Source organism: Trachurus japonicus, chromosome 23 (genome assembly GCF_045865225.1).
Source record: "Trachurus japonicus isolate A0001 chromosome 23, Traja_1.0".
NCBI lineage: Eukaryota > Metazoa > Chordata > Actinopteri > Carangiformes > Carangidae > Trachurus > Trachurus japonicus.
In genome coordinates this window covers 15,863,724-15,875,555 of record NC_140929.1, presented here as the reverse complement: position 1 = coordinate 15,875,555, position 11,832 = coordinate 15,863,724, and the positions used below count along the sequence as shown (strand labels likewise).

General features: G+C 43.0%; 1 protein-coding gene across 1 annotated transcript; it reads right to left on the bottom strand.

Moving 5' to 3' along the window:
* Positions 1-3,596: 3,596 nt before the first annotated feature.
* pim3 (Pim-3 proto-oncogene, serine/threonine kinase) lies at positions 3,597-8,551 on the bottom strand. Its single transcript, XM_085768872.1, has 6 exons — positions 8,034-8,551; positions 7,675-7,784; positions 7,441-7,491; positions 6,903-7,266; positions 5,863-6,039; positions 3,597-5,502 (listed from the first exon to the last, which is right to left on the bottom strand). Exons 1-6 carry the CDS (start codon positions 8,119-8,121, stop codon positions 5,300-5,302), a joined length of 993 nt encoding a protein of 330 aa, XP_085624998.1. The 5' UTR covers positions 8,122-8,551; the 3' UTR covers positions 3,597-5,299.
* Between the last annotated feature and the right edge of the window lie 3,281 nt (positions 8,552-11,832).

Sequence of the window (11,832 nt, the reverse complement as noted above, 5' to 3'; positions counted from 1 at the left end):
ACCACGAATGGAAAGTGGGAAATGTCGGATATTCTGAGCCGTTCCCATGAGTTCAATACTACAGCTGAAATATTGGTATTAATGCCAGTGCTAGACTGACCTGGATCAAGGTCAACTCTGTGAAGCCTTTACAGCTTTTCATGCATGTTGACTGCTTTTTTTTTTTTTCAAGGGACATGTGAGATGATGGAGTGGAGCAGACAGACTGAAAAGGCATTTCAAGACCTAAAATATCTGCAGTTTTTCACAAGGAGGATGAATCACGGGTTATATTTGCTACAGTCGGTGTACTCAGTGGGAGATGTGTGAGAGCATGCACAAACTCAAGCATAGAGAACAGCAGGCTCACCTGCAGATGTAGGTACATGCGCTCACATTCGACAGAATGCACTTATGCAAACTTGTGCATACAAATGACCACATGTCCTTATTCAAAGGTCAGATGCATAGACACACACACACACTGAGAAGTAAGTAGTGTGAGCTGTAGTATCACGGGGGGTGGTGTGATCTTCTTTTCCCTGTCTTGGTGCTGGCGCTGCAGACTGCATGTGCTGCCTGTGTGGGTGCCACCCACCCACCCATCTGTGCCCATCGGGCCCCTCGGGCCCAGAGTCCATCTGGCATCTTCCTCTGTGTCTGTCGGGTTGTCACCTACGACGGCCACCACTGACAGCCTCAACATACCAACACTTTTGTTCTGAGAATACACAGTAACGCAGGAAAAAAAAAAAAAATGAACGCAGTGACCTCAGCTTCAGTGTTAAGGGTTCACAATCAAATACAGAGCACATACCACAAAACACTCAATCAGTCAAGTCACAAAGAAGAGAAACAAGATGCTGAACAAACCTTGATGCAGAAGGAAATATGCCAACTTTTCAACATATCAAAACAGGTTTCAAGGCATCAAAAACTTCTAAATAAAACAAAATAAACTAATTATGGGAAAAATAATTTTAACTAGTGAGAAAAAGGTATTGAGAAATACTGCCCAGCTTTCTTAGTCAAAGTAGCCTATAGATGTCATATCTCATTTGGAATATGAAGCTAGAGCTAGTACGCTTAGATTATACCATCGCCAGACGGTTCACGCCTCCGCATCGTCCATTAATCCCTGATAATTGGACACCTTGTGGGCATTATCCCTTACATAAACACTGAAAAAGGAGGTTAACACCTATCCAGACTGTCCAAAGTCAGGAGTCTTGTGAAGTGTTGAAATTGTTGTTACTATGAGTCAACCACTAGAGAAATCACTGCTTTCCGACTGGTTTGAACAGGTAGCTCCATGTATTTAAAAAAAATGTTTGATATAATTTCAACAAATCAGATATAACCTGTCAATTTGTGAGCTTCATGGGTGAATGTTACCTTCAGCAGAGCAGGGCTAGTTGCTCCTTAGCTGCTGCTCACCTCTTATTTCCAGTCTTTATGCTAGCCAAGCAAAAATGATGCTGGAGCTGGCTCCATCATTTAGTGAAGTGAACCTCCCAGAGCTATTGTTGCATATGGGTTTTGATTCAACTTGTAAAACTGGAGATGATGACAAAGCAAAGATCAAAGAAATAATGCCCTACAACTAAAGAAAGAAGTAAACCAGAGTTAAAAGTTAATGATACAGTGATTTATTACACCTTTTAAAACGTCGACACACTCCATTTACAGTGTTATAGATATATTGAATGCTGGGAACTGTTTCTATCCAGATCCTCTCTTAACTGGTGTCATATAATTTGATGGTTTAATAGATCCCGGCAGAGCAGAGGAATCTTTATAGAGTCAAACTAAGTGGCAGTGATGGATGATATTAACCAGCCTGTGGGATCAGACTTGAACTTGGGGGGGGCGGGGGCAACAAAGTAGCATATGCCCCACTACAATTTAATGTGGATTTCACGGTTGCGAGTGGGTGAGGCCTCGCTGTAGTCTTAAGTCTGAGCAGAAGGGAATCTGATGAAGACAAGTTGCTGGTCATTTGCATGTCAAAAAGCTTGGAGACACAAAGACAATAGAGGATTACCAGGAAGAAACACAGATGTCAACATATTGAGGCTGACACCGGCAATCATTTGTAGCTCTGATTTATTACAGGGTTGTGTTTGTAAGGAATGACAATTGTGATTGATTAAAATAGGCGCCTCTTGCTATTTTATGCCCACAACTGAAAGCTATAGCTGTGCTAAGTTTTATGTCGAGTTTTGCAACATTAAAGAAACCGAGCAGAAAACAAAGCAAAGTCTAGGTTTATTCAGTGGATATAGTCACAATAATGTTGGATTGCTGCTTTAAATGCTTGAACTCGCTGCTCTGTATACCAAGATGTATATGCAGAGGGGTAATTAAAAAAAAGAAAGAAAGTCTATTGCTTTTCCCAAGCATATAAATCAATCCCTTCAACGTGAATTAGATCCCTGAGAAGATTTAGGGACCAGCTGTCTTATGAAGTCTTCAAGTGCCCATATGTCTCCACTCTGGTCGGATAGGAAGCCGCCAGTCAAGTATAATTGGATGTGTGTAGGCGTCTGGATGAGCTATCTGGATGACTTCTTTTTTACACAGGGATAAGGATTTTAGTGAGAGGTCTGAGAAGTGAGTCACTCATAAGTGGCTGTGGTGTGTTGACCCAGAAAAGTCCAAATATATCCACCGCGTCTACCTGATATGTATATTTAGCTTATATCAGGTCAGTTAACTGCCTCAACATTACAGGCTATACTCATTACCATGGTAAAAAACAAAAAAAACAAAACAGAGTGTCCTTAGCTGCTCAGTTTTCTACTGGTGAAGTGCTTCAGGTGAGCGCTTATGGCTCTGACTCACCAGAGGGGGCAGCACCTCCCTAGAAAACACACACACACAGACAGACACACACACACACACCACTCCCAAACACTCACTCATAACCTTGCATCCTGGAAACCCCTCAAAACACACACATAAACACGGCGCACACATGCACAGACACATCATGTCATCAGGGCCTCCGTTAATCTGGGCCTCCCCGCGTCCAATAACAGAATGACTTATGTTGTGGTGCGCTAGGTAGGCAAGCAAGCGGCTGGCATTAAATGGAAAAAGCAATTATATTTTAGAGGCTGCATGTGTGTAAGTGTGTGATGATGCATAACATAACATCCCTTCTCTCTCTCTCTCTCTCCTTTTTCCCCCCTTCCTCTGTCAAACCAACATCAGTCGCTCTTCTCCCCTCAACTCTCCGGACACATCTGTCTCTTATCAGGCCCTGTTGTTACTGCAGGTTGTCATCCAGTTAATGGCTCCTGTGATGTTTCACCCCAGCCTCGCTCGACAGTTGTGTCACATGTAACAATGCTGTTAACATCACTATAGGAAGTACAAATGAACCACACTGAGCTATATTGGATATGTATATCAGCCTCAGCAGGCCTCCCGAGGGAGCGCTGTCATGCGTGTGGAGAATATTGCCTGTGTGTTTCATTAACGTGTGCAAGACTTCATTTCCAAACTACCATGCATCCTCACTCACATGTCGTGCAATCTCTGTAATGTTCATCTTTTCATTCAGGAACTTGTAATACTTTTTATGGAATGAAATGATCAAGACATCAGACTTGTTTCTGTACATAAAAATGGGAGTTTAATTGAAATTTCTGTATCAAAAAATAGCAATATCCATCCTTCACAGCCACAAGTCACACAGCTAAACTGAAAGGTCTCCGATATGAGGCTATGTGACAACTACGAAAGCCGTTTCACCCGTTGTTTAGCTTTCCATAGAATTAAAATTAATCTTGACAGTTATAGAAACCAGGTGGATTTCTCTGATATTTAGCCATTCGACACTACCAACAGACTTTTTTTTTTAAAGTACTTAAATAACATTCAATGCTCTTTTCAAATTTAAGTAAACTTGTTTTATTCTGCTTTACATCGACAACTGCTTCAGTGCATCCTCCACATCTAAAAAAAAATAAAAAAACAAACAAAAAAAATGTTGAAATGTAGAAATAAGTTATAGGAATGCAAACCAAAGGCCAAGTAGGATATGCAATTTTTAGGGGGGGATTTTAAGCATAGACAATAAATAAATAAATAGCCACAGAGTGTGGAATGTCTACATGTTTACAAATAAATTAATGCAAAGGGGGAGAAAAAAAATGTACACACAAAAAGAGAAAGAAAAATACACGCTGTACAATATTTGTTTAATAAAAAAAAAAGAAAACAAAAACAAAAAAAAACATAATTGAGTCCATGAATATTGCATTGATTGTGCATTTCACACCCCAAACCCTGAGGGAGGCCAGGGGTGGGGGCCATGTAGTGTTAAGCAGTGAGATGGCGGGAGGCAAAAAGGAAAGATAAAGATGAGGTGGGGGGGGGGGCATACAGCCCGCAACAGGCATGGGGGAGGAAGAGATGGAGAGAAAGATGGTGGGGGGAGGTGTGTGTGTGTGTGTTGACATTTTGTAGACATTCAGAAAAGACAGGATCCAGTTTCCAAACACCTGTTCAGGCTATAGAGTGAGTGAGCAGCGTTAAAGAGAGCGACACAGAGTTGAGTCGAGTGTGTTTCAAGTATTCCATTGTCAGGAAGAGCCCCCACCTCCTTCTCTCCTACCTAATGCTATCTTAGCCTATTGGCTGGGGCTGGTTGGCTTCACAGTGATGGAGAAGAGGGGTAAGAAACAAATAATAATAATAATAATAATAATAATAATAATAAAAAACATTTAAAGAAAAACAGCCCTAACCCCTCCTTCCATCACAGTACAGACAACTTAACCACCAGACCAGGCTCCATAAAACAGAGTTGTTGACTAAAGCCCCCAGAAAAGCAGCTTTCCAAAAAAAGGCACTCCAAAATCAAAATTAAAACATTTAAATAAAAAGGTTTTTCTCCAAGCTCTATGAGAGCAGCCATGTCTGAATAGGAGGGCCTTGCCAGCTGCATATACCAGCCTAGTAACAAAACGAGTAAAATAAAGTTAAAAAGGGGGGAGGGGGGAATAAATAGTGCTGGTAAGACCGCCCAAACAGCAAAATGTTTCCCATTTAGGAAACGAGTATAGTCAACTGAAAGAAAAAAGAGGGGAGGGGGGAAATAAGATAAGGAAGAACAAATAGTAATAAATTAGAAATTCCCTACAAAAAGAGGAACATTAAAGTACATTTTTCTTGCCGGACCAGTGGAGTCGAGCGCCCGGCCACCGACGGGCCGTGTGGGCTACAGGCTGCTGGCCTCAAGTCCATATCACTCCCTCCATCCCCACCCCGTCTTTCCCCAGAAAGTCTTTTCAGTCCATCAGAGCCGCCCTCAGAGGCTCTCCTTGCTCGAGCTTGTGCTTGACGAAGAGTCTGTGTCGATGGTCCTGAGGCGGATGTCACCGGCAACCGGCTCCTCTGGAGACTTGGGCGACTCGGTCGTCGCCCTCATCCAAGGGTGGTCGCAAATCTGCTCCAGGGTGGGTCGGTCTGAGGGCCGCAGGGCCAGGCACCACTTGATAAGCTGCTGGCACTCTGGAGGAGGAGACAGAAATGATATTGAGGATAAGAGGCCGTGAAATTACCAGGATCTACGTAGCTCAACTGCACGTGATTTAGTTTGTATGGATCGGCAGCATCCTTGTGTGTAGAGAGAGCAGACGTCTTTTTATTGAGTTATGTATCTGGGGTAACCAGGCCTAGCTAAGAGCCAGAACCTCACTTTTACTCATGGTTGATAAATGTCTACCAACCATGTTAAGCCAATAACCCATTATGACTGTGAGTCTTACTTCCATGTAAACTGATTGATAGTCACAGTGGGAAGTGGATTTGAGGCTGTACCAGTGACTGAGGCTAGAGGGCAACAGTGTTATGTTGATGTGGTCGACTCACCGGCTGAAATCCTCCTCCTGAAGTACAGTCTCCCCCTGAGGATCTCCTCATCCTGCTCAAAGGGGATGTCTCCACACACCATGTCATACAGCAGCACACCTAGCGACCACACTGTCGCCGAGCGACCGTGGTATCTGTGGAAGCGGATCCACTCTGGTGGGCTGTATACTCTTGTACCTAAAAAAAAAGAAAGACAAGGTGGTGAGGATGAGTGTGTGAAGAAGTCTAGTTGTAAAGAGTTATGTATAACATCAGTGCTCAAAATAATGGCAGCAACAAAGAGACTAAAGAAAGAGGTGAAAATAATTAATATGTCTGGGTCTGAAATGGCTGAGTCATAGTAGAAATGCTTTCCATCCTCCTTAAGCCACAAAACACAAACTGGGTGACCTGCCTGCGTCTCCTCCCTCCCTCCCTCCTTTCTTTTCCTACGCCCTCCCTCCTGGAAGGAGGAACTTGGATACCAAACAAAAAAAAAGGCAATGTGAGCCCATCACGTGAACCGCCGACTCGGGTTTCACAACAAACAGATGTTACGTGGCACTGACCTAATACCCACAAACTGCGACGGTGACTCAAGCCTCACTACCAAAAAAAAAACAAAAAAACATAACAACCGGAAACATAAAAGTACACTCAATCTCACAAGACCGGGGATGCATCAGAGATAAAAGCAGCCGCCAGTGAGGATGAATAATAAAGTGTGAGTCATATGTGAATCCATAACATAACACGTCACCATAAAACGCTGGGATATTTTCCTTTTTACATTTGACAGCTTCGATTTACATCCATAATAACGATAAGCCGCCAGACCCGGGGCGAGGAAAACCCTCGACCAAAAACAGACCACTGCGTCACAGCCTCGTGAACGCCTCCATATCTGAATATAGCACAGCGGAGCATCAAGGGCAAACACAACCCGGCCCACACCGGTTATGTATTCATAAAAAACAAATCAACCGATCCGGCATCGTAACATCTTTTTTAAAAAACGCATCTGATATAACGAGAGGGAGTTGGTGGTGGCGACTGCTTACCATCGAAATCGGTGTAGACTGTGTCCTTGAGAATCGCCCCCGAGCCAAAGTCAATAAGCTTGAGCTCCCCGGTGCGTAGATCCACAAGCAGGTTTTCATCTTTGATGTCTCTGTGTACTACGCCGCAGCTGTAGCAGTGTCTGACCGCCTCCAAAACCTGGCGGAAAAAGCCGCGAGCAGTGTCCTCGTCCAGGGCGCCCTTCTCGGTGATGAAGTCGAAAAGGTCCTTGACGAGCTCCGGCCTCTCCATAACGATCAACCAGCCGTCTGCGCGCTCATAATAGTCCAGCAATTTGATAACTCCGCGAAAAGACGAGCTGACCTTCTTCAGCAGCAGGATCTCCAAAGGCACCATTGATCCACTCTGAGAGAGGGAAATAAAAAGGGGGTAATTTTAGTAAGTATGTAGGGATAAAAACACAGCCATTCTCCCTTTAACAACACACCACCCCCACCCTGCAGCAGCCGGGGGAGGGGAGGGGAGGGGGACCAAAACAAACCATACACACTAGATCAGAAGGGGGGAAAGACTACTTACAATTGTGCCCCACTCGGTCACCCTCTCCTTCGCAACATGTTTCACTGCAACCTGAAATAAAAACACAACGGAGAATTTAAAAAAAATGTTAGGAAAAGTCTCATATTATTACATGCAAGTCAGATCACTCGGTGGCGATTTAAGGGCGCACAGATTTGATCTGATGGCGCCACATGTAGGATCAAAACACAGACCCACATCATCATCATCCCCCACCCCGGTCCTCAGTCTTACCGGTGCGCCATCGGAGATCCGGCTGCCGGCGTACACTGTCCCAAACCCCCCGCTGCCCAGCACGGAGCCCACTTGGTAAACCTTCTCGAAGGGCTCCTTCTCCACTTTAACTGCAAAGAAAAAATGAAAAAAGAAAGAAAAATAAACCACGGTTAAGGTTAAGGTGCGGGCAGTTATTTCCACAACAAACCACCGCTCAATGCGAGGTCAGGTTATCATTTACTAGCTTCGTCAGTGACTCGCTGTTAATTAACCAAACATACGTTTAACGAGCCACTTCTCAGCCGTTAAGAGTGTGAATTCCAATAGAACGTTTGTTTAAATGTTTAAAAACGTAACGGTCAATAACGGTAACCTACCCGGCTGGAGCTGTATCTTCACTGGCAGATGGTCCATACTTGAAGGATTGCAAATATGCGAAAATGAACCAAACTTTGACAGCAACATATTCGAGCTGAAAAGCCGGCGTAGACGAATCCCTATTCACCCGTTGAGAGTCAGAAGAACCCAATACAGTGATGATGATGCGACGAAGAAGTGAACACAGGCGCAGTTCAAATGGTGGTGCGGACCCGTCTTGGCTGCAAGCGAATATAATATATCCAGTCCAGCAGTGCGCCAACTCCGCCGCACCGCGCCCGTCAAAGTCGTGTCACGACCGTGAAGTCGTACACCGTTTCCCGAAAACCGGCATCAATTCAGACTTCTGTGTCTCGACTCAAGCACCTCCGATGAAAACAGTCCTCTTAGATGTGGAAAAACAAAACAACAACAACAACCGAAGAACACTCCGATGTGAATGGTCGCCGTGTCGAGCGTAGAGTGCGTTTAAAGGCCCTCCGCAGTGTGTAGTTATCCTGAAGAGTGGCCGCTGTCTGAGCTTTGGCGCGGTCTTCCCAAGCCAATATTTTGACGCGCTGTGGATGGTATCCCTCCGCAGACCAATACAAGTCGACACTCTTGTTTAAATCCAAGGTTAAATTATTATTTTTAACATTGAAATAATAATGAATATATAATAGCGCGGTAGATATTGTAATTATATCACATAATTACTCGAATTCGCTACAGAAATAATAATTTTTCACCGCGGACTACTTTCTCATAGTACTAGACGCCCCAGAATCTCTTGTCTGGGAGCTTTGCACTGTGTTCACTATCGACTCGGGAGCCTGCAACCAATCGGATGTCGTATATAAATACTGTGTTTCGTATCTGGACCAATCCAGAAAAAGTTTTTTTAGTAAAGCAGGCATTTGAGCGCACGTGGCGGCAATTCTGAGCCGTCCTCTCCCCTCCCTTTTCCTCCGCAGCTCTGCAGTCAGAGAAACACACATACACATACACACAGGTTATGGTTGGAGGGGAAAGTTCAGTATACTATATTTCACCACAAACTACTGATTATTATCTCTTTCAAGTGGCGCTCTGTTATGAACTGTGTACCAACACTCAGTTGTGGTTTTTTCCTGTTTTTGTTTACATTTTGTATACTTTCCAAAATGCCTCACAAAATGCCAACTTTGACTCTCGTTGTTAAATACAAATGAAATGTAAAAAGATGTAAATAAAATAAAATCAATGAATAAATAAAAAGTAACACGGATAGTTTTGTCCATGTTTTTTTTTTTTAATCTAACCAACAAAGCCTCATTCATACATAGAAGACAGGCTTGGCAGGAATAAAAATGAGTTATAGTACAAAATACACCAAAATCACTAACTAATTGCACGCAGTTATAGAATCATTAATAAAATATATAAAACAAATTATACAAATGGCCAAATTGTAAAATAAACCAAGACTAATCTTAAATCATAAAAACTAACACTAATCTGAACACATTTTAAATTCTGAATTACCCAAAACATGAGCAGTTTGAGTAGAGAACACACTGCACACTGTTGTATTTGCATAATAGTCCCAAAAGTGAATGATGAGATGGCATTATTGATAGACCATACTATTACACAGAGTCACTATTCGAAGGATGACACATAAAAGTGATATGTGAGGACACTATTTCATCCAGTGACATGAGCATGAAAATTAAACACGGTGGTATCATGATAACGAGAATAGCACATGAAAACACAATCAGGTGGCCAACGTTTGTGGAGCCAGCTGTCCCAGTTCAGGGAGTGAACTTTCCAGTTTTACTGTCACACATCTATCCTGACCTTGGGTCTTGATGAACTTTCCACTTTTTATCTGCTACCTTTGATAACCTGTGTGCGTGCGTGTGTGTGTGTGTGTGTGTGTGTGTGGTTGTGTGTGCGTGCGTGTGTGACCACTAACCAAACAGAAGCATCAGAGAGTTCCAGGGAACCTTATCTTTCCGTACTCCTGCAGACTGCAAAGTTATGTAAATGTGAGCACTCATACATACACATACACACAAAGGCAGCATACAGAAGTCAGTAGGCTGACCTGCTGTGATGCTCTGTATAAACCATATGATAATGTAGGCTACACTGCTTCTATCAATACACAAAGTTTTATTGTGCAAAATAAACTTTGTCAAGAGATCAGATATACTGTATTTGCATAGGATGGGATATACTATTATTTACATGCAGTCTATGGGGGTGTGGGGGGCATATGGAAGAACCTCAAAGGTCGATTTGCTTTTATCTTGTAAAACATTAGCATAAATAACAAAGTTCAGTGCATTAATAGATTGTGCTTCAAAGAAAACACATTCAGTCCTGCACCAGTATTCACATAACAGTCTATTCCCCACAGGAGCACCTTGCACCTCGGGTGCTTGATCATTCTGTGGTCATGGGTTTATTTTCAGAAGCGCTGCAGCTCTGACCCATACAGTTGTTATTAGTAATTGCTTGTAATACAAAAGCCCTTTCTCTTTTTAATGTTCTTTCACTCCACAGTCAAAAACCAAATCCTTTGCAAATTTTACATGTCAGACCTGCTCTTTCTTTGTGTTTCCTCCCACATAGCAAACCAATCAAGCTCAAGTGAATTAGAAATATCAAATTGACTGCAGTTATGAGCTTGAATGAGTTATTATGTCTGAAGCTCTCACTGAAAAACTGGTCTCTCCTCATTTGCATTTCTATGTAAAGTGTCAATCCACGTGGAGTCACACTTGCAGAGGGAGGAGGACACTATTTTGCAGAGGAAGGTATATCAAAAATGGTGTGTACTTGCTGTTCTACCACCATAAGCAGATGCCACAGGTGTACCAAAATAATATTGAGGATAGCATTCAGTATGGTATGTCCTCGATGCAAGTGTACAAGTTGTGGTGGAGCGGATAGGGCAGAGATATAGGGGTTGAAATGATACGGAGGGTCAGCCCCGTGATGGATCGGTGTCCTGTTGACGGTGTTTACTGCCTTTCACCCAGTGCGCCTGGTTGGGTTGCAGCAATTGCGTGATCCTGGATATGAATAAGATGGTATGGATGGATAAAAATAATCATAATCATCATTACTCCTCGTTCACTTTGTCCGTGCTTAATGAGGTGCCGCTGTACAGAACTAGTGTTACTAAGACTAACTGGAACATAATTGTTCTGTTTGATGAGGTGAAATAAAGCTCATAAGTACAGAAAATGCCAAGACAAAATGTACTTTTGCAGTATTTTTATCTCTTCACCTTAGGCAACCTTTCTGCAAGTGCAACTCACTATACACACACTACATAACACATTAAACACACAGTAGCCTGTAGATCTCTCATTCCCGACTATTTGAGTAGCTATATTATGTCTAGATAAATCCAGGTTTTTACAAGGCATTGCCCTCAACAAGGACCCATAAAGTTATGAACTATTCATGATTGTAATGTTTTTTTTTTTTTCTCTCTGGTGTGAACCAGTTCAGGAGTAAGTGAGGCAGCCAGGCAGTTGGCCAACCAGGCATGCTGACAGCAGAAGCACAGACAGCTGTTTTACCACGGCTTCATATGAACGCGTGCTATGCAGTTGTTCACCGCTCTCATGGGAAATTATCATCAAGGCCTTTATTTATGTTCACCAATCCTTTGATCCATGGATGTAGTGAAAACGACGAAGGGAGGGAGCAGAAGAAAAATGGCTTGTGGCCGACTGATGAGCTGTCACTGTCCTTTCACTCTCCTGTTTCTTCATTTTTTTGCCCTGTGTCTCTTTTTTTCCGCGTGCCTGGGATGCC